Below are 21,399 nucleotides of genomic sequence, written 5' to 3'. Positions count from 1 at the left end.
AATCGTGTGAGATGGTGCTCTGGCATGAGCTGAGCCTGTCTGCAGCTTGCGGAACCAAGTCCTAATAGCTGTTCCATGATATCGCATACCATATACTCTTAAGTGCATTATAATCCTCGCGGTTAAATGCTAACTTTGGTATTGCTTTATCAAAACATGTCGAGTAAGGTGTCATACGAATTGGAATACTAACCCCTCGCCAATTCTGGCGACGGGGTTAGCATTCCACCCTTCTAGAGGGACGCGACATGTATGTAACTGTGAACCCCGGTTAAAGTTAACTGAAGCCTCAGCTCCACAAAATGGATGCTGCCACCACAGACACGAGTCTGACCTCCTGCTGCTGGGAGTCCTTCCAGCGAGGGAGGCCTGGACAAAGGGTTTCCTGTCCGGGGCGGTGCTAGCACCGTCCCAGACATGGTTTTGTGTATCCTGGGTAGGCAGGGCTTTTCAGGAAGGTGACTGCTGAGTGGCACCCCGGTGCTCACTACGCATAGGCCAGTCAGAACCAGTTCCAGGGGCACACCAGCCCCTGGCCTGGGGAAGTCCGGCAGGGGAGAGGGGTGTAACCACCCCCCTCCTGGTCCCACCCATAGGCAGGACCTAGTCACCGGGTCAGCCCCCTTTTTTAGTATAAAGATAGGAGCGGGCCCCCTGTTCAAATTAGATCATCTTTGGAATCAAGATACCACTTTCTTCGAAAGGACTTCACGATTTCTTCTTCAAGATTCTCCCTTGTGGCTAAGGAGTAGTCACCCTGCATCCGCAGGCACCATCCTAAAGAACACTGCGGTCTGCTGCAAGTCCTTCATCACGAATCCGACGATCCAGCTCGACGAGACCCGGCTTCCCTGGCACCTCTGACCTCTACTCACCTCTACAGCCAAGCTGAGAACCGTGAGTGCGACGAGACCTCGAGGGACCGACGATCGCCAAGACTGCACAACATCTTTACTGCAAGCCCACCGTGTCCTCCACTGGTGAGTGCTTTGGGGTCCGAGAAGCCCCGACCCAGCGCAGCTCCAGCACCCAAGGTCAGCCTCCCTGCATCTCCACGATCGGCGTGGGGCCCTTCTGCTGTTTGCTGTGCACCGCGTTGTTTGGCTACTAGCCGGCTGGCTTGTGGCCTTCTGAACGACGCCCGACGACAACTCTTCTGCTGGTCTGGTTGCTCCAGGCTGGCCCTTGCTTCCTTTTTCAAGAGAGGCACCCCGGACCCTCCTGGTCCACTCCAGACGCCATTTTAGGTCCACCGCGTGGGCTTGAATTTGCCAAGGCTTTGTTGCCCAATCCTGGGTCCAGCGACGCCGACAGCTTCTATCTTCGTGGGACAGCTCGATCCTCCATCCTGGTCGCCGACAACGCCTCCTGGTCCGTGAGATCTTCGAGTCAAGCGTCACCCACTCACCTTGTCGAGGTGGCTACCATCCGGTGCCCTCCTGGTGCCCACTGACTACTGGCTAGTAGTCTCGAACTTGGTCCCTTCTGCTTTCAGGTGTCATCTATCTTCGAGATCCAGGCTTGGATCCAACTGAACTTTCTTCACTGGTCACCGGCCAGCATCTTTTCTTCCGGCTCCTGGTCCGTCTACGAGGATTCCCGACGTCTTTTCAGACCTATGCAGCTGCAGCCCCTGGGCTAGGTAACTTCGGCATTTCGGTGCCCCAGCATAGCCTCACTATCCAAGGGTCAGAATCTATCTTCGTTTTCTCCCTACCAGGTCGGGTTCGCCCGAGAACACTAACTTTCTATTTCCTAGCTACCATAGACTTTTGTCCGCATCTCGCGTGAGAGTGCACACACTGCACCCGAGTCCCCTAGGCCTCCTAGTCGTAATCTAACGATTCCCTAGTCAAGTCCTAGCGATTCCAAAAGCTATTAGTATTGTACTTACCTGCTAGGAATTTCACATTCCACTTTTAGAGTATATGGTTTTCCGTGCCCCTCGGGCATTTGTATATACTGTGCGAACTTAAGTATTTTGTAAGAGTTTTTGGTTTGTGCTTAGTACCCTGTCCTCATAAAGAGTACAGGGCTGTTGTGATCTTTAATAAATAACTGTTTATTTTCATAACACTTGTGTGGTGTCCTTTCACTGGGTATTCAAGGGGTATATGTGTGGTAAACAGCTGGCTTAACACGCCCTCTCGAGTCTTTAGCCTTAGACTGCTGGTATCCATGCTACTAGGATAGCTGGTCTATAAGGTTGACTTACAACCAATCATCAATAAGGGTTGCTGGACTGATACATAGTGGGCACTAGAATAGTGACCACTGCATATCAGGCCACCTTCTCACAGCGAGTGCCTGCAACTCACTAACCCTCCGAAGCGATGTAATTGCTACTAAGAAAGCCACTTTCCAAGTTAGAAACTGAAGCTCACAAGAGTGCAGTGGCTCAAAAGGAGGACCCATCAGCCTTGTAAGAACCACATTGAGGTTCCATTCCAGAGCTGGTGGCGTCCGTGGTGGAATGACCCTTTTGAGTCCTTCCAGAAAAGCTTTGATAGCAGGAACTTTGAAAAGCGATAGGTGTTGCCTATTCTGGAGTTATGCGGCCATTGCAGACAGGTGAATGCGGATGGAAGAATACGCCAAGTTGCATTGGTATAGATGGAACAGGTAACCAATGATGTTTTGAATGGAAGCATCCAGCGGGTCAATGTTGTGGTTTACACAATAAATGACAAACCGCTTCCATTTAGCCGCATAGCATGCTCCAGTAGTGGGCTTTCTTGCCTCCCGAATGATGTTCATGCAATCGGGGGGGAAGATTGAGGTAGCCAAACTCTAGGACTTCAGGAGCCAGATCGCCAGGTTGAGCTGTTGCGGATCTGGGTGCTGAATGTCGCCATGGCTCTGCGTCAGAAGGCTGGGAGTGAGATGAAGCCTTTGATGCGGCACCACGGAAAGTTCCAGAAACGTGGTGTACCATGGTTGGCGAGCCCACGTTGGAGCAACCAGGATGAGAGTCATCGAGTGTTGCCTGAGCTTGCGTGCCACCAGCGGTATCAGAGGTGCTGGGGGAAAAGCGTACGCAAATCTGCCTGACCAGTTCATCCACATCGCATTGCCCTGCGATTGCGGGTGTGGGAACCTGGCGGCGAAGCTTTGGCATTTTGCGTTCTCCCTTGCGGCGAACAGGTCTATCTCTGGATGACCCCACCTTTGGAAGTACGGTTGGAGTACTGATGGATGTATCTCCCACTCGTGCATTTGGTGGCTGTGCCTGCTGAGCAGGTCCGCCATCTGATTGTCCTTGCCTGGGAGATGCTCCGCCATGAGGAAGATGTTCCTCTGAATGGCCCACTTCCACATGCTCTGAGCCAGATGAGACAGCTGCGGAGAGTGTGTTCCTCCCTGTTTCTGAATGTAGTACATGGCCGTCATGTTGTCCGTCCGGATCAACACGACCTTGTTGCACAGATGTACTTTGAACGCCTTTAAGGCGATGAAGATTGCCATCAGTTCCAACACATTGATGTGCATCTTCTTCTGCTGTAGTGTCCATAGTCCCTGCACTGTGTAGTGGAGTACATGCGCTCCCCAACCCTGGAGAGAGGCGTCCGTTGTCAGGATAATCTGTGGCACTGGCTCTTGAAACGGTCGGCCCTTGCAAAGGTTTTGTGGATTTCACCAATGCAGAGAGTTGTACGCCCGACCGCTCACCAACACTAGGTCTGTTAGTTGCCCATGAGCCTGAGTCCACTGACGTGCTAGGCACTCCTGGAGCGGACGCATATGTAACCTCGCGTGCGGGACGATGGAGATGCAGGAGGCCATCATGCCTATCAACTGCATGAACACCCTCGCTGGAAGCGAGTGCTGAGGTCTGAATCGTTGGATCAGCGTCTGGATACTGGCGATTCTCACTGAGTTTGGCTGCGCAGTGGCTGCCAGAGTGTCTATTGTCGCGCCCAGATACTGCCGTATATGGGCGGATTGGAGATGGGATTTTGGGTAATTCAGTGAGAATCCCAGATCGTGCAGGAGATGAATGGTGCGGGACACGTGGTCTGCGCACTGCCGTTCCGACTGTGCCTGAATGAGCCAGTCGTCCAGATAGGGATAGACGTGGACATTCTGGCGTCGTAGATGCGCCGCCACAGTCGCCAGGCACTTTGTAAAAACCCTTGGCGCTGTGGTGACCCCGAAAGGCAGAACCCTGAACTGATAGTGCTGGTCTTGAATCGTGAATCTGAGGTACTTCCTGTGTGAAGGATGCAGGGGAATGTGGAAGTATGCATCCTTGAGATCTAGCGTAGCCAGGAAGTCAGAGGGAGAACCTGCTGCAACGTGAGCATATGGAAATGCTCCGACAGAATGTACCGGTTGAGGGGCCTGAGGTCCAGGATGGGGCTGAGGGATCCGTCCTTTTTGGGGATTAGAAAGTACAGAGAGTAAACTCCTGTTCCCCTTTCTTGCAGTGGAACGAGCTCTATTGCTCTTTTTTGCAGCATGACTTTGACCTCCTGCTGCAACAAGTGCAAGTGCTCGCCGGACATAGGACGGCTTCTTGGGGGTATGTTTGGTGGTGTGGAAGTAAGTTCCAGACAGTAACCGTACTGAATAGGAGATTTGACCCACCTGTCTGTGGTCATGGATCTCCACGCGGGCAGGAACTGCTGGAGTCTCCCCCCGACCGGTGTTGTGTGGTCGGGGGGCAGTGACAAGGCGTCACTGTTTGTTGGTGGTGGAGGACCTGGAGCTGTTTCCACGTCCTCTGCCTTTGACGTTGTTGCCCCTGTAACCACCTCTACCCTTGTTGGTGTATGAGGTCTGGGTGTTGCTTTTATAATATGGCGTGGATTGTGATGCCTGACCCCTTGAGATGCCTCTGTTACTGGAGCGGCGAAAAGAACCACCCCTAAACTGCTGGGACTGGAGGGCTCCCATAGACTTAGCAGTGTCCGTGTCTTTTTTCATTTTTGAGGGTTGCATCCACTTCAGGGCCAAACAGGTGGTCTGGATTAACTGTTTGATTAAAGATGGTTGTCTGTATGTCTGGTTTGAAGCCTGATATTCTAAGCCATGCATGCCTCCGCAGTAACACGCTAGTGTTTATAGCCCTGGAGGCGGTATCAGCCACGTCTAATGCACACTTAATGGAAGCATTAGTGATGAGCTTCTCTTCCTGACTCAACATTTCTGCTGCCTCTTTGTACTGATCAGGTAAGTGTTGCAGAAGTGTTTCTAGGGTGTCATAGTGCGCCCTATCGTAGCGTGCAAGTAAGGCCTGCGTGTTTGAAATGCGCCAAATATTAGCTGCCTGCGCAGCAATACGTTTGCCTGAAGCTTCAAAAATCTTCGATTCTTTGTCTGGGGGAGGAGCATCACCCGTGGTCTGCGAGTTCGCCCGCTTGCGTGCGTTGGATACCACCAACGAATCCAGTGGCAAGTGTCCCTTGATGTACGTTGGATCAGTGGGCGCTGCCTTGTATTTTTTGTCAATACGAGGATTGATGACTCGCGCCCGAGTGGGCTCCTTGAAAACCTCTGGCGCGTGCTTCAGCACTCCCTTGAGCATAGGCAATGTCTTGACCGACTTTTCAGCCACTGAGAAAGTGTCAACAGAAAATCGACATCCACAGGGTCCGCATGGAGTTAGACATCATGATTTGCTGCAGCCCTCTCAATCAGAGCGTTGAGGGCTGCAGAGTCCTCTGTTGGAGAAGTTTTTGCTGCAAAAAGCTGCGGTTCGTGCCCTGACTGAGGGTCCACAGGGTCGCCTCCAGCAGACCAAGGTTCATTGACCTCCTCCGGATCCGAGTACGCAGGATAATTGTACTCGTCCTCTTCATCTCCGTCACCTTCCCCAGTGTTAGAATGGGTTGGTGAGAGTTCTAGATTTTGTGGAGATGCAGGCCCCATAGGGGCAGAAGTACCCACAGAGTCCAACTTCTTTTTGAGTGGAATACGAAAATGTTCCAACACCGGCTCCGTGGTGATTTTCCTCTTAAGGAGAGAAAGTTTGCCTGTGTCGGCGTCGATGACAACCTCTCGACGCTCCTCGTCTGCGAGTGTCTGTAGCCGAGGCTTCGATACCACCAATGACGCTTTGGGCGTCGACACCAGCTTCAAGGGCACCCCGGCCCCATGCCTTGGAGCGAAAGCCTTCGTCGTCGTCTTCGGCGGCAGCGTGAAGCGGATCGGCGTCTTTGGGGTCGTCTTGACGCTTCTTTGAGGGTCTTTTGGGGTCGACCTCGACCATCTTCGGCGCCGACGCGGCCGCGTCGGTCGCCTTTGCCTTCGACGCCTGGGTCTTAGGGTCGGCCATCTTGGCGTGGCTCTTGATGTCGGCGGCCATTTTGGGCTTTTTAGGCGCTGAGGCCTCAGGAGCCTTTAGTCCCACCAGGGCTTTCACTTTCAGTTTCGATACTGTTGGTGTGGACGCCGATGGTTTCACTTTCGGTTTCTTCACCGGGAGTGGCGCATCACCAATGTCCGTGGCCAGGCCCGGGGGCGTGGGACGAGTATTGAGGTCTTGGGTAAGGCCCGAAGGCGATCCCTCGACCTGGGCCATATCATGGGGATTGACCCCGGAGTCCGTCTGAGGGTGCTCCTCCTCTGAGCTATCCCCCACGGTGGCAATGGCCCCGTCGTCGTCCCCTACCTCTCCGACGACTTAATCAAACTCCTCGTCCCCCGCGTCGTAGTTCTCATCCTCTGACGCTGGGCTGGAGTCCGAAACTTGAAAGAAGGTGTCGTCACCAACGTCTTCCTCGAAGATGTTGTCTGGCGGGGGCGCCGATAACTGGGCCTGGAGTCTAGCGGCCCGACGAAGCTTGAGAGTCTTTTTACACCGGAACTTGGAGCAGGCCATACACCTGGCCTCATCATGGTCCGGCGACAAACACTTGTTGCACACTGGGTGCACGTCGAGGTGTGAATACTTTGAGGTGCACACCGGGCACCTTTTAAACGGAGTTCGTTCCATGTTAAGTAGTCTGGAGCGTCGTGTAGGCCCGTCCGCGCCGACAGCACGCGGAAGGGCAGCAAGAGTTCGGAGCTGATGAAGAACAAAACCCGAACGATGGACAATACCGACGCAAGTCCTAAAGACCTTTTGGTCTTAAGTTAGGAAAGTTAAACAACTATCGATTCCGACAGAGGGAACCGAAACACATCCGAACCCAATGGCGGAAAAAAACAATCTGGGGATGGAGACGATGCCCATGCGCACTGTAGTCCAGGGGAGGAGCCACCTATCTCGTGATACTTCGAAGACTCTTCCAGGACAACAATGTGCAATCATCCGGACCCAACACTAGGCGGCGATCTATGCACAGATATGAATTCAGCAGCCCACATGCCTCGAACATATTTTTATATTGTTTCCGGGGTCCCGCACATGGGTGGGAATATTCAGTGCTTATGACTTTGATGAGGATCCCCTGGAAGAGAACCTGATTGACTTGAAGTGCCCCGGGTCCCTGCCAATGTGCATCAGAAATCTGGCAATAAGTGGGGGGAGTTACTGCAACAGAAACCCAGCTTCCTACACAACGGTTCCACCAGTGTCAAGGATACACTCAAAAAGCCCCCTCAGCGGCAGTAGGGCAGCCAGGTTAAGAGTGCTGAAGCCTAATGTTACAAAAATGGAGGAGGTGTGCCCACCTTTGCCAACCACCACCACTCAGGTGAGGGAGGCAAAGTGAAGCACACATCTTAGTCCCCTCCATCTTGAAGATGAGGGGATGAGGCATATGCCCCCTGACTGAGGGAAATCGTGCCGGAACATAAAGCCACGAAAGGGAAGCTTGCCGAGGCACTAGACCGCATACAAGCGCTGGAGAGACGGGCGGAGGACGCCGAAAATCGCAGTCGGCGGAATAATGTGCGCTTAGTAGGCCTTCCGGAGAAAAAAGGGGCGGACATGATGGGTTACTTAGACGACTGGCTGAGAACAGTGGTGGCCCCGGAGGGCCTGTCCCCCTTCTTCACCATAGAGCGAGCACACCGAGTTCCGGCCAGGCCCCCGAAGCCGGGACTACCCCCTCGCCTGGTGGTGATCAAACTACTCCACTACAGGGACAGAGACTGGTTACTACAGCGGGCGAGGGAAGTGGGTCCCTTCCAAGTTGACAACAACGTCACATTATTCCTGGATTACACCTTTGAAACCCAAAACCTATGTGTTTCGTTCCTGTCCATTAAGAAAGAATTGCGCACGGAGGGACTACAATACTCGCTCTTATTCCCGGCCAAGCTCCGAATAATAGCGGATGAGAAAGCTTTGTTCTTCATGACATCAGCAGAGGCGTGGGCCTGGTGGGACACTTACAAGGCTGGAACGGACGGGGCCCCCTACAGAGCCGAAAGCAAGCTCCAACGGCTCCAACAGCGCCCAGAAAGGAAATCCAAGCGGCTCCGGAAATACAGACGAGAATCGAAAAAACCGACGGGAGTCCCAGACAGGAGAGGAGCGGAAAGCAGCACTACAAGCAGTGAAGGAGGTTTCTGGCACAGCATCAGCACCACTGGAGAGGGAATCGAACTCGGAGGAGCTGCGAACGGGATCGGAGACTGAATTATCGGAGGTGGACAGCACAATGGACCCGAAGGTCACGCCGCAAACGTCGGAAGAAATCTTCGGCAGCTGACTGTGGAACATAAAGGTCTGGCAAGGACGGAAATGGCTAGTACGGCGCGCATGAACACTTGAGCAGGCAGTTGTGAGGCCTATGAACACCTATCCAACAATTGCTTTGTAGAACTGAGACAGCACCTTCTGGATAGCAAGTTGGCCGACCCCCAGAAGTTGGCTGTCGAGGCTTATCGATGGGTGAACACCAGAGTCGCCCGTGGGGGACTATAACCAAAACGAACAAGGATCTTCCCGTCAGAGGGGCGCAGGGAATCAGAATAGACAGAGGGGTTCCCAGGCAGGGCCTCCCCGCAGTCCCCCTAGGAACCAGACAGGGACTCCCCCGCCGGACGCAAAGGCCGGATTCCCTCCCGTTAGATCGGGACCCAGAATCACCACAGCCTGCTACCGATGTAATCAAACAGGGCACTATGCCAATGACCCCAACTGCCCCCTGCTCAAGAAGACCCCTGCTGCAGGTCCCCCTGAGCGCCACCTCGCCAACGTAGCTCTAGAAGAAGAAGAGGAGGAGGAGATGGCGGACCCTGAGGGGTGGGAACCAGCAGCCATGACCTTAGTTTCCCTGGGGGGATAGAGAAATGGTCCCCGTAAGTCAAGTCAAGTCAAAGAATTTATATAGCGCTCTACATACCCAGAGGGTCTCAAGGCGCTTGAGGGGAGGGGAGGGGAATTACTTGTCAAATATCCACGTTTTAAGTTGCTTTCTGAATGCTAGGTGATTCTGAGTAAGGCGAAGGTGAGTGGGAAGGGAGTTCCAGGTTTTAGCTGCCAGGTAGGAGAAGGATCTACCTCCCATGGTGGTTTTGTTGATGCGGGGTACAGTGGCAAGGGCTTGGTTGGATGATCGTAGCTGGCGGGAGGGGGAGTAGAAGGACAGTCGTGTGTTGAGGCATTCTGGTCCGATTTCGTAGAGTGCTTTGTGTGCGTGGGTTAGGAGACGGAAGGTGATCCTCTTGTTGACGGGTAGCCAGTGGAGGTTTTTCAGGTGACCAGAGATATGTTCTTTACGTGGGATGTCTAATATGAGCCTGGCTGAGGCGTTTTGGATTCGTTGGAGTTTTTTCTGGAGTTTAGCGGTAGTGCCGGCGTAGAGGGTGTTTCCGTAGTCCAGCCGGCTCGTGACCAGGGCGTGGGTGACCGTTTTCCTAGTTTCGGTGGGGATCCAACGAAATGTTTTTTTGAGCATGAGGAGAATGTTGAAGCAGGATGAAGAGACGGCGTTGACTTGTTTGTACATCGAAAGTGAGGAATCCAGGATGACGCCCAGGTTACGTGCGTGGTCTGTCGGGATGGGTGCTTTTCCAAGGGCTTCTGGCCACCAAGAATCGTCCCATGCAGAGGGGGAGGTACCTAAGCTAAGGACTTCTGTTTTATCAGAGTTCAGTTTCAGACGGCTATGTTTCATCCATTCGGCAACTTCTTTCATTCCTTCGTGTAGGTTAGTTTTGGCGGTGTGAGGGTCATTGGTGAGAGATAGGATGAGTTGAGTGTCGTCCGCGTAGGAGATGATGTTGAGGTTGTGTTGGCGTGCGATGGTTGCGAGGGGGCTCATGTATACGTTGAAAAGGGTGGGGCTGAGTGAAGATCCTTGTGGGACGCCGCAGATGACTTCAGTGGCCTCTGACTTGAATGGTGGAAGGCGGACTCTCTGGGTTCTTCCGGTGAGGAACGAGGTGATCCATTCTAGTGCTTTTCCTTGAATTCCGATGTTTCTGAGGCGCTGTAGAAGGGTGTTATGGCAGACTGTGTCGAAGGCTGCGGAGAGGTCGAGGAGGATGAGGGCGACTGTCTCCATTGTCCAGTAGGGTTCGAATGTCATCTGTTGCTGCGATGAGGGCGGTTTCAGTGCTGTGTTTGGCTCGAAAGCCGGACTGTGAGGAGTCGAGGGAGTTGTTGGCTTCAAGGAAGGCGGCGAGCTGGTTGTTGACGGCTTTCTCGATGACTTTGGCCGGGAATGGAAGGAGCGAGATGGGACGGTAGTTTTTGAGTTCGGTGGGGTCCGCTGTGGGTTTTTTCAGAAGGGCGCTGAGTTCTGCGTGTTTCCAGCTTTCCGGGAAGGTGGCGGAGTTGAGGGAGCAGTTGATGACGTCTCTGAGGTGCAGTGCTATGATGGAGTCTGCTTTGTTGAAGATGTGGTGAGGGCATGGGTCTGTGGGGGATCCTGAGTGGATGGAGTTCATCAGGCGGATGGTATCTTCAGTGGAGATTGGGTTCCAGTCATTAAGGATGTTCATGGGGGGTGAGGGTCCAGCAGATGGTTGGGTGGGTTGGTCTCCGGGTTGGTTGTCGAAGCTGTTGTGGATGTCTGCAATTTTGTTGTGGAAGAATGAAGCTAGGGAGTCGCAGAGGGCTTGAGAGGGGGTGATGTCGTTGGAGTTGGCCGAGGGATTGGTGAATTCCTTGACGATGTTGAAAAGTTCCTTGCTGTTGTGGGCGTTGCTATCTAGTCGGTCCTTGAAGGCGGTTTGCTTGGCTTTTCGGATCAGTTGGTGGTGTGTGCGAGTGGCGTTTTTGAAGGCTTCCTTGGTGTTGGTGGTTGGGTCTCTTTTCCAGGCCTTCTCCAGGGAGCGGCAGAGTTTCTTGGATTTCTTAATATCATCGTTGAACCAGGAGGCTTTCTTGCTGCCAAGTTTGATGTGTCGTTTTTTCAGTGGTGCTAGGATGTCGGCGCTGTTGGATAACCATAGGGTTAGGTTGGTGGCGGCTTGGTCGGGGTTTGAGGAGTGGGCGGGGGGCTTTTTAAGAAGCGATGAGGAGATCTGGTCGATGGTGATTTTGTTACAGTTTCTTTGTAGAGTTGGTTGGGGGTGGTTGTTGGGTTTGGGCTTGTTGTAGGTAAAGTGGACGCAGCTGTGGTCAGTCCAGAGGAGAGCCGTAGTGTGGCTGAAGGAGACATGGTTGCTGGAGGAGAAGATAGGGTCGAGTGTGTGACCTGCGATGTGGGTGGGGGAAGTGACCAGTTGTTTAAGTCCGAGGTTGGCGAGGTTGTCCAAAAGGGTGGTGGAGTTATGGTCGTTCTTTTCAAGGTGAAAATTGAGGTCTCCCAGAAGGATGTAATCTTTGGATGGGAGGGCGTGTGGAGTGATGAAATCCGTGCTGTCTTCACTAAATTGTGCGCGAGGTCCTGGAGGTATGTAAAGGAGGGTGCCTCTGAGAGTGGTTTTGGGGTCGGTGTGGATCTGGAAGTGAAGGTGTTCAGAGTTGGCGAGATTGACGTCAGAGCTGGTTGAGATGTGGATGGATTTTTTGTGGACGATGGCGATTCCTCCTCTTGTGTGGCCGGTACGGTCCTTGCGTATGATCTTATAGTCTTCTGGGATGGCAATGGTGATGTCTGGGGCGGAAGAGGCGTTCATCCATGTTTCTGTTAGGAAGGCGACGTCCGGAGAGATGGTGTCTAGTAGATTCCAGAGGTCAATGGCGTGCCTGTGGACCGATCGGGTGTTGAGCAAGATGCATTGTAGGTGGTTGGTGTCGGGAGTCTGTGGGGTGATCGTAGCGGAGTTGTTGACGGTGCCGATGAATTTGCAGGAGTAGCATGAGAAAGGTCCATGGGCGTGTCCAGGAGCGGCTTGGACGCAGTTGGGGGAGCGGCCGGGGTTAAGGGCTAGGAGGGTGGGGGCATCGTAGGTAATGCGGGAGGGCTGGGCAATGCGAGGGCCAGGGGGTATGGCGCTGGGCGCGGTCCAGGCGCGGACAGGCGTAGACGGGCTTACCTTCGGCGTGTCCGTAGCGCGTGGACGCTGCGCGTGGAGGCATTGGCCATAAATGGATGGTGGAGGGGGCGGAGCGTGGGAGGGTCAGCTGGGAGGCGGGGTCTAGGTGCAGGGAGGGTCTGGGACGGGCCAAGGGGTCAGAGCAAAATGGCTGCAGGGTAAACAAATGTGCGGAGGTAAATTATCTCGAGCGCTACAAACCTCGGTGTGCACCGCAGTGAAAGCGCTAGTGGTGATAAGTGTATGCCAAGTAGCGTTATCGAGCGCTGCACCCAGAGTTAATGATTTCCAAAGTGAGTTCTTCAGCAACACGAGCGCTGCACAGGCTGAACAGATAAATACAATGCTGATGATGTTAAACAGGCGCGTGGATCACGAGCGCTACACAAGGCAGATAAAAGAAATGAAACAGTGCGGCAAGTTAATTAGCAGTAATGAGAGCGCTGCACAAAGCTGATGCAAGAGATGAACAGTGCGGCGAGTTGATAAGCAGTAGCAGTAGGTTAACAATACCAACAGGAGAGGGAGGTGAGGGGAGCAGCCGTTTCTGCGCAGAGCAGGATGGCTACAGCTCTCCACGAGGGCAAGCGTAGGCTCTACCTCTGTGGGTGGGAGGGTCAGCTGGGAGGCGGGGTCTAGGTGCAGGGAGGGTCTGGGACGGGCCATGGGGTCAGAGCAAAATGGCTGCAGGGTAAACAAATGTGCGGAGGTAAATTATCTCGAGCGCTACAAACCTCGGTGTGCACCGCAGTGAAAGCGCTAGTGGTGATAAGTGTATGCCAAGTAGCGTTATCGAGCGCTGCACCCAAAGTTAATGATTTCCAAAGTATTTCTCAGTGTTACCTTCCTGCCAGGTAACACCGAGAAATACAGACAGCAGGTGACTGTCAACGGGTTCCGCATAGGAGCTCTCCGAGATACCGGGGCCAGTATCACTGCTGTGAAAGAACACCTAGTCATCCCAGACCAGATCATACCCCGTGCCTCCTGCAGAGTGATCTCCGCTGACAACTGTCCGCACCTGTAGAATAGCTCAGGTCCCATTCGAGTGGGAGGGCATCTCAGGAGAGTTACGAGTTGCAGTCATGCAACGTGGACTGTCTCCTCGGTAACGATCTAGAGAGCTCCCCCTGGAAGCAAGTAGAGCGCAAGACTCACCTCGAGATGGTGGGCCTACCCGAGTGGGCCTGCGTGACCACACGATCCATGGCGGCCCGGGTGGCCACCCCCGAGGAGGTGACTACCGAAAACCCTCGCCCCGTCCCCGCCGAACCGGAGGGTAGCGGGCCGACAGAAGGCCTTGACCTCTTTCCCGGTGAAAGCAGCGACCCCGACCCCGGTCCCTTGGACCAAGCTGGTGAGCCAGCCCTGAGCACGGACGATCTCCCCGAGTTGGCCCAGTGGCGCCAAGAGGGGGGGCCCTCCCGAGAGGAGTTCTGCCTGGAGCAGACTTCTTGTCCCTCTCTAGTGGGGCCTCGGCAGCAGGCCGCCGCCCAGGCCGCCGGTGACCAGTCCGGCTCCCACCACGTCTATTGGGAAAATGGCCTGCTATATAGCGAACAAAAGTCCACCGCACTAGGGTCAGCCTGCTGGTGGTACCCCTACGTTTCTGCAGATTTCTACTGAACCTGGCCCACGATGTGCCCTTGGCAGGACACTTGGGTCAAGACAAAACATACCACCGGTTGGTCACCCATTTCTACTGGCCACACATGGGCTCTGATGTGGAGGCCCACTGCAGATCCTGTCCCACGTGTCAGGCCAGCGGGAAGAGCGAAGGGCGACGCAAGGCTCCTCTCCAACCCTTCCCTGTGGTCAGTACCCCCTTTGAGCGGGTAGGAATAGATATCGTGGGGCTCCTTGACCCCCGAAAGTCCTTAGGACACCAGTTCATTCTGGTCTTGGTGGACCACGCCACCCGATATCCCGAGGCCATCCCCCTCCGAACGGTGACAGCCCCCGTAGTGGGGCAGGCCCTCATGGGGGATCTTCTCCCGGGTGGGGTTCCCGCAAGAAGTAGTGAGCGACAGAGGAACGAACTTTATCTCCAAGTACATGAAGTCTCTCTGGCATCAGTGCAGGGTGACGTACAAGTTCACCACCCCCAAGGTAACGGCCTGGTCGAGCGGTTCAACCGCACCCTCAAGGGGATGATCATGGGTCTCGAGGAATCCCAGAGACGCAAGTGGAACGTCCTCCTCCCCTGCCTCCTGTTCGTGTACCGCGAAGTCTCCCAGAAGTCCCTAGGGTTCAGCCCCTTCGAGCTGCTCTACGGGCACCCCGTCCGAGGACCTCTCAGCCTGGTCAAGGAAGGTTGGGAGACTGCGTCCTTGGAACCCCCACCAGATGTATTTCGATAAATTCTGGCTCTTTGCAACCAAACTCAGAAGTTCCGAGAGCTGGCCGAGGCAAACCTAGAGGCCAGTCAAAAGGAAATGAAAAGGTGGTATGACCAGAATGCCACTCTGGTCGAGTTTCAACCCTGACTACAGGTCTGGGTGATGGCCCCTGTGGAACCCTGTGCCCTGCAGGACAAGTGGACAGGTCCCTTCAAAGTGGTGGAACGAAAAAGCCAGGTTACCTACCTCGTTTATGTCCAGTCCCCGAGGAACCCCTTGCGGGTTCTTCATGTGAACCGCCTAAAACCCCACTTTGTGCGGTCCGAGTTGAGTTTACTCCTCGCCACAGACGACGGGGCAGAAGAAGAGAGGGATCCTCTCCCCGATCTCGTGTGTGAAGGAGAAAGATGGTTCCGTAGAGGGAGTGAGTCTCGCCCCCTCCCTCACTCCCGAGCAGCGCGAGGACTGTCGCCAGTTATTGGGACAGTTCGAACCTTTTCTCCCTCGTCCCCGGAGTCACCAGTTGGTGCGTCCACGATGTGGACACCGGGGACAGCCCTCCAGTACGGTACAGGGCCTACCGCGTTCCCGACCGAGTGCGAGCCTGCATCAAGGCCGAAGTCTCCAAGATGCTAGCCCTGGGAGTGGTCGAAGCCTCTGACCTCCGGGAGGTCTTGTTAGCCCTACAGAGGGCGGGTCTCTCCATTAAGGCCAGTAAGTGTCAAATCGGACAGGGGTCCGTGGTCTACCTGGGGCACCAGGTCGGCAGCGGCCTCGTAGCACCTCTCCAACCGAAGATCGATGAGATCGTGGCCTGGGAGGCCCCCTCCACCCAAAAGGAGGTGCGGGCGTTCCTAGTGCTCACGGGATACTACCGAAGATTCATAAAGGGGTATGGCAGCATCCAAAAACCAGCCGAAGAAAGTTAGCTGGACCCCCGCCTGCCAAGAGACGTTTGAAGCCCTGAAGCACGCCATGTGCACTGCCCCGTGTTTCAGGCCCCCCCGACTACTCCAAAGAGTTAGTCGTCCAGACGGACGCGTCCGAGCATGGCATCGGGGCCGTCCTGTCCCAATTGAACGAGAAAGGCCTGGATCAGCCAGTGGCCTTCATTAGCCGGAGGTTACTCCCTCGAGAACAAAGGTGGAGCACCATCGAGCGGGAGGCCTTCGCGGTGGTTTGGGCCCTGAAGAAGCAGAGGCCCTACCTGTTCGGTACTCACTTCCGGGTCCAGACCGACCACAGACCCCTCCGGTGGCTAATGCAAATGAGAGGGGAGAACCCCAAGTTGTTGCGATGGTCCATCTCCCTCCAGGGGATGGATTTCACTGTTGAGCACCGGCCGGGTGTTGACCACGCCGACGCCGACGGCCTGTCCCGATTCTTCCGCCTCAGTGAAGAGAACCCCCAAGGGGATGGGTAGTTCTCTCCACCTTTCAGCGGGGGGGGGGCGCGTGTTGGACCTGGCCTCGTGGCGTGGTTTCCCCCCCCCGGCTACTCAGCTCCCAGTTAGCCCAGCTCCGTACCTAGCCCACGACCCGCATCGGCCTGGCACCTTCCCAGCCCGCGCGCCCCGAACCCGCAAGGCCCCATAAGCCCACCAGCAGCCATTTTGCCTTCCCTAGATCCCCGACTCCGTGGGCCTAGCATGACCCCAGCCACAGCGCAGCGTAGGCTCCTGACGCGCAAGCCCCCGTTGGGATGGTGAGGGCTACCCTAGTGAGAGAAGACAAGGAGTTTCGGTGACAACTCCGGCCTCCCCTGAGAGACTGGTTTCGGTCACACCTCTGGTCTTCCCCCTGGGGGCCAGTTTCGATTGCACCTCTGGCCTCCCCAAATGCTGGCTCCAGACCTGCTGGGCGTCTGGGAATTCCCAGACGCATCCTCAAAGGGATCAAAGGACCAACCGCCGGACCTCACCCAAGGGCCGCCCCCAAAGCCTCTGACCTCCGCCTGTGAGGGTCCGGACATCAAAGGGCCACTGGACTATATCAAGGCCCGCCCCGGAAGTTGTATCTTGGACAAGGAAGCCCTGCTTATCTGATCGCGGCTGAACTGAAACTCGTTAACTCTTTGAGCCCTGCTGACGCTGTTGCGGCTCGTTCTTGGAACTGAAACATCGGAGCCCTGTTGACCTCGTCGCGGCTTGAGCTTGAATCTTGAAGACCTCTTCCGAACCTTCCGAGCCCTGCTGACGTGGTCGATGCTCCCCCAGAACTTCCTCCAGAGCGAGCCCCGCTGACGTCGTCGCGGCTGGAGGAGATTCTAGTCCGGCTGGACTATCAACGCTACCAACACGAGTTGAATCATCCTCAAGTGAGTAGGATCACCAGTGCGGTTACCATCTTCCGTATCCCCCCGGCTCGGGGCTGGAGAGCTGTGCGCAGGGTACGCTACGTACTGGCCTATGAGACTAAGACTGTCCCGCTACCCCCTCCGTAAAGACTTGACACTTTCTGCGATCCCTAAATAACTGTACATGAGTGATAATACTTTTTATGTGATTATAAAGAAGTTGATAACGAAACCCACTGTGTGGTGTCTGTTCGTAAGTGTGGTGTGGTCCTCGTGTGTACGATTCGCTACTTTAGGTCTTCCCTGGTGGAGATCTCTCATAAGGCTCGGCATTATTGGTGGGAGAGGTGGGTCACGGAGGAGTCGGGTAGACATAACCTTGCCTCTGGGATCGCCCCTTCTAACAAGAGGCACAAAAACCGGATCACAAGCAGGGCACAGAGGCACGAACAGGGAACAGAGGCAGGGCACAGAGGCACGAGCGGGGCACAGAGGCACAAAAACCGGATTACAAGCAGGGGACAGAGGCACAACAAGCAATGAGGGGGCAGGGGCAGGAGAGAAAGCACAAGCAATGAGGGGGAAGCAAGCACAAGCAACGAGGGGGCAGTGGGGCACAGAGGCACAAAAACCGGATCACAAGCAGGGCACAGAGGCACAACAAGCAACGAGGGAGCAGGAGAGCAAGCACAAGCAACGGTGGACTATAACATTTTAAGTCGCATTTTGGCCACTAGACTATTGCCACACATGACCACACTAATTCACACAGACCAAGCTGGGTTCATTCCCACTAGGAACACCTCAATTAACATCCGTCGCCTAGTTTGAGTGCTAGAGAGCCAACTGGAGCCAGACCAGATGCCAGCAGTGTTGTCTGTAGATATCGAGAAAGCTTTCGACAGCCTAGAATGGGTGTACCTTGATAAGGTACTGGAGAAGTTCGGCTTGGGTGAACAATTCAGGCACTGGACAAGGGTTCTCTACTCTTTCGCGACGGCCAGGGTGAGACTGGGTCCTGTGATATCCTCCGACTACCCGGTGTGTAGAGGGACGAGGCAGGGATGCTCGCTCTCTCCACTGTTTGCGCTAGCAATAGAACCCCTAGCGGCTCAGGCACGTTCTGGGGAGGTGTACAATGGGATCATAAATGGCGGGGAGTCGCATTATATCTCATTGTATGCAGATGATTTGTTGCTGTACCTGGAGGATACAGGAACGGCGTTAGAGGGTGCAGTTGCAATGCGGTCGAGTTTTGGAAGACTGTCGGGCCTTAAGATCAATTGGAATAAGACATGCGTTTTTCCGTTGCGGGTGAATATGCCCCGTCCACCCCTGACAGTGGATGTCATCTGGGAAGGATCGTGCTTTACTTATTTAGGGGTCCGCATTATCACGAGGCTACAGATATGCTAGAAGGAAACATAGGACGTTGTATTAGGGCTCTGAAGGGGTGCATGACCTTTTGGGTGTCCCTCCCCCTCTCGGTACAGGGCCGGGTAGCACTGCTAAAGATGGTGGCTTTGCCCCGGTTGCTCTACTATTTTCGCACATTGCCGGTATGGATCCCCCATCGGGTTTTCAAAGAGTTGAGAACACGGACCACTGACTTCTTATGGGGACATGGAAGGCGCAGGGTGGCACTGAATAAGTTGATGAGACCCAAGCTTGAAGGGGGAATGGCGGTCCCTGATTTCGAGCTATATTATCTGGCAGCACAACTACAGATAGTAACACAAAACATTGCTAAAGAGTTTAGAGGTCCGGACCAAGATAGAGGGACAGGCATTCAGAGACATATCCTATCATATATAATCATGCAACAGAAGTTAGAGCTAAGGGGCTTACCCATGGAGGAGAGGACCCTGCGACTATGCTGGCATAGGAGCTTAAAGAGAGCGAAGGCAATGCGCCCGTACGCACCGGAGATCCCTCTGGGGATGCTGACAGCGCTGCTGCATGGGGCGGGGGGGGGGGGGGGGGGGATTGGTCCCCATTACTGGAATGGGAAGATTTGGGCCTTCAAGTGGTGGGGGACCTGTATATTGATGGGGTGTTGCTGCACTTCAGAGTGCTACAAGATCAATTTGGCCTCCCGGATGGGAGTTTCCCATTACATGCGGCGGCGATGCAGAAGCACTGGAAGGCGGGGTTAGCAGAACCCTGTACAACCATGGCCTGTCAATATGTAGTAATGGCTGCGGGTACAATTAAGGCAGTTACCTGCCTCCACTCTAGAATGTTGCACGATGGACTGGAGCCGCTCACAGCTCTGAAAGAAAAATGGGAAGAGAGCATAGGAAAACCCATACCGGATACGATCTGGGGACACATTTTGAAGACAACGTGGAAGGGGTGCAGAAATGCCCGCTTTCAGCAAGTGCATTTCTTTGTAATACATCGGACCTACTTGACCCCGGGGAAGATACGGAGGTATTTCCGGGTACAGGACGCAGCATGTCCGAGATGCTTGACACCTGAGGTAGAGTTGGACCATCTACTATAGGGCTGCCCGAGACTAGGGACGTATTGGTCGGAGGTGGGGGAGCTTCTTAACGCAGTCACTGATCGACAGGTGAAGTACGATATGGCGACATGTCTGTTGCTCTGGTTCCCTCACACGGCCAAGATGAAAATCACGAGTAAATTCATTGACTTGGGACTTATTCTGGCCCAGAGAGAGATCACTTGGCATTGGAAATCGAAGGAAGGCCCGTCAGCCAGGAGATGGATGAACGAATTGCAGAAAAGGGCTAGGAGTGAAAGTGTGGTTAGGTTACGACAAGCCACTCGTACAGTAAATGTGAAGGACCTCGGAATGGCGAGGGCCTGGGAGGCAATAGTGCAGGCTCTAAAGGACTATTTAACTGAGGATGAAGACTAGGGGATGGTCAGTGTAGGAGGTTCCATGGGACACAAAGATATGTATGTATGGATCCTTCAGGTAGCGAAGACGTGATTGAGAATATATGGTTATGGCCCACATCAGCAGCAGTTGAGGGGGGAGGGATAAGGGGAGGGTTAATAGGGATCCGACACAGATAGAGGAAGGATTTAAGCAGAAGCTAGACTCAGGTATGGGCGAACGAAGGAGCGCCCGTGGATCAGATCTTCAACAAACTCATAGATTGGTTAACTGTGGAAGGTTAGGAGATCTCGAACGGGGTGTTCCGAAGTATGAGTGAATGGAGCGAGTTGCATTTGCACTGACATTATTCACTATTTATGGAACACTGTATTCGGATGATTGTATTGGGGAGGGGGTTAGGAGTTATAGAAAAGCAGATACGGAATTATGTTGTTGACCTGATACCTCTGTGAGGTGGTTTCCTTGATATCTCTGACGGATTGGACACGAACGCCGCCCGGCCCCCGGGATGTGGGCTGAATGGCTGTGTGCAATTTTATTACTGAACTGTGCCTTATGATGATCAGGGACGGGAAGGTCGAATTATTTTAATGTTTGTTTATGAATCTGCAATAAAAATATATTTTAAAAAAAGAAGAGCAGCAGAGGAAGTAGAGCTGAAGTAGATACAGACAGGAGCAACATGCGGGGGAGAGGAAGGGCACAAAGGAGAGAGACACAAAAATAGAAAGGGAGATAGAAAGAAGCGCACTTCAAAGGAGTCATAAAAGCAAAAGAAAGAAAAAATAAGTTCCCTACATGTGAGCCGTGGAAAGATACAAGTCCACTAATCAAAAGGATGGTAAAAAAGCTAAGCTCCAACAGAGGGCCAGACTCAAAGTAAAGCAAGCAAGAGAGCAAGTAAGCAATGAATGTGCTCTAAAACTACTGTTTTCCTACGGCTCAAAAGCAGCTTTCACTTAAGACTGCAAAAAGAGATCTGGTATGCAATACCTAAAATAGTTAGCAATGCAGAACATCTAATGAAGCTTAAGAAAGGCAGGGAGCTACCTGCTTTAAGAGCAGCTCCTGATTATCCTACACAGAGAAACTTAAATGGAATACATTTTTTTAAACCCCAAATAAAAAGGCATGGAGAAAAAAAAGCACATACATTTAACAGGTAATCTGGTAAACTGATTTAAATAGCTAAACAATACAGAAAATCTTACATCTGATGGACCTCCATCCATGTCCCATCTGAAATTTAAAAAAAATATCGAGAAGGTTAACAAAATCAAAATGTTTATAGTAGCCACCCTCATATATATATATATATCAAATGTTTACAGAGTTTGCAGTAATAATATATTATATAACACATATAAATAAACACATATACACACACACACACATGAACTGAACAAAACTAAGGTTACCGGGATGTTATAGTTCGGCTCGGATTCCAATCATACAAAGCCAATGAAATTCAGTAGTTCTAGTTGCTTGAGCTAACTATAGCTTACGCCCCTGCAATGTACTGCTTATGACCGCCCATATTACATCACTCATGACATCTAGTGATTGGGAGTG

At 53.5% G+C, this 21,399-nt stretch overlaps 2 protein-coding genes across 3 annotated transcripts in view; both read right to left on the bottom strand.

Moving 5' to 3' along the window:
- Positions 1–21,399, bottom strand: part of LOC147722730 (uncharacterized) — a 637,985-nt gene that overhangs the window by 109,496 nt on the left and 507,090 nt on the right. The window lies entirely within an intron of this gene.
- The window catches only part of LOC147722731 (uncharacterized), a 488,139-nt gene that overhangs the window by 345,472 nt on the left and 121,268 nt on the right, over positions 1–21,399 (bottom strand). For both annotated transcript variants that reach the window (XM_086965201.1, XM_086965202.1), the window contains exon 10: positions 21,039–21,066. In XM_086965201.1, the coding sequence (XP_086821327.1) occupies positions 21,039–21,066 (28 nt within the window). The remainder of the gene's footprint in view (positions 1–21,038; positions 21,067–21,399) is intronic.

This window comes from Lissotriton vulgaris, chromosome 4_1 (genome assembly GCF_964263255.1).
Source record: "Lissotriton vulgaris chromosome 4_1, aLisVul1.2, whole genome shotgun sequence".
Lineage (NCBI taxonomy): Eukaryota > Metazoa > Chordata > Amphibia > Caudata > Salamandridae > Lissotriton > Lissotriton vulgaris.
The sequence above is the reverse complement of the archived record's forward strand: the minus strand, read 5'-3'. Positions and strand labels throughout refer to the sequence as shown.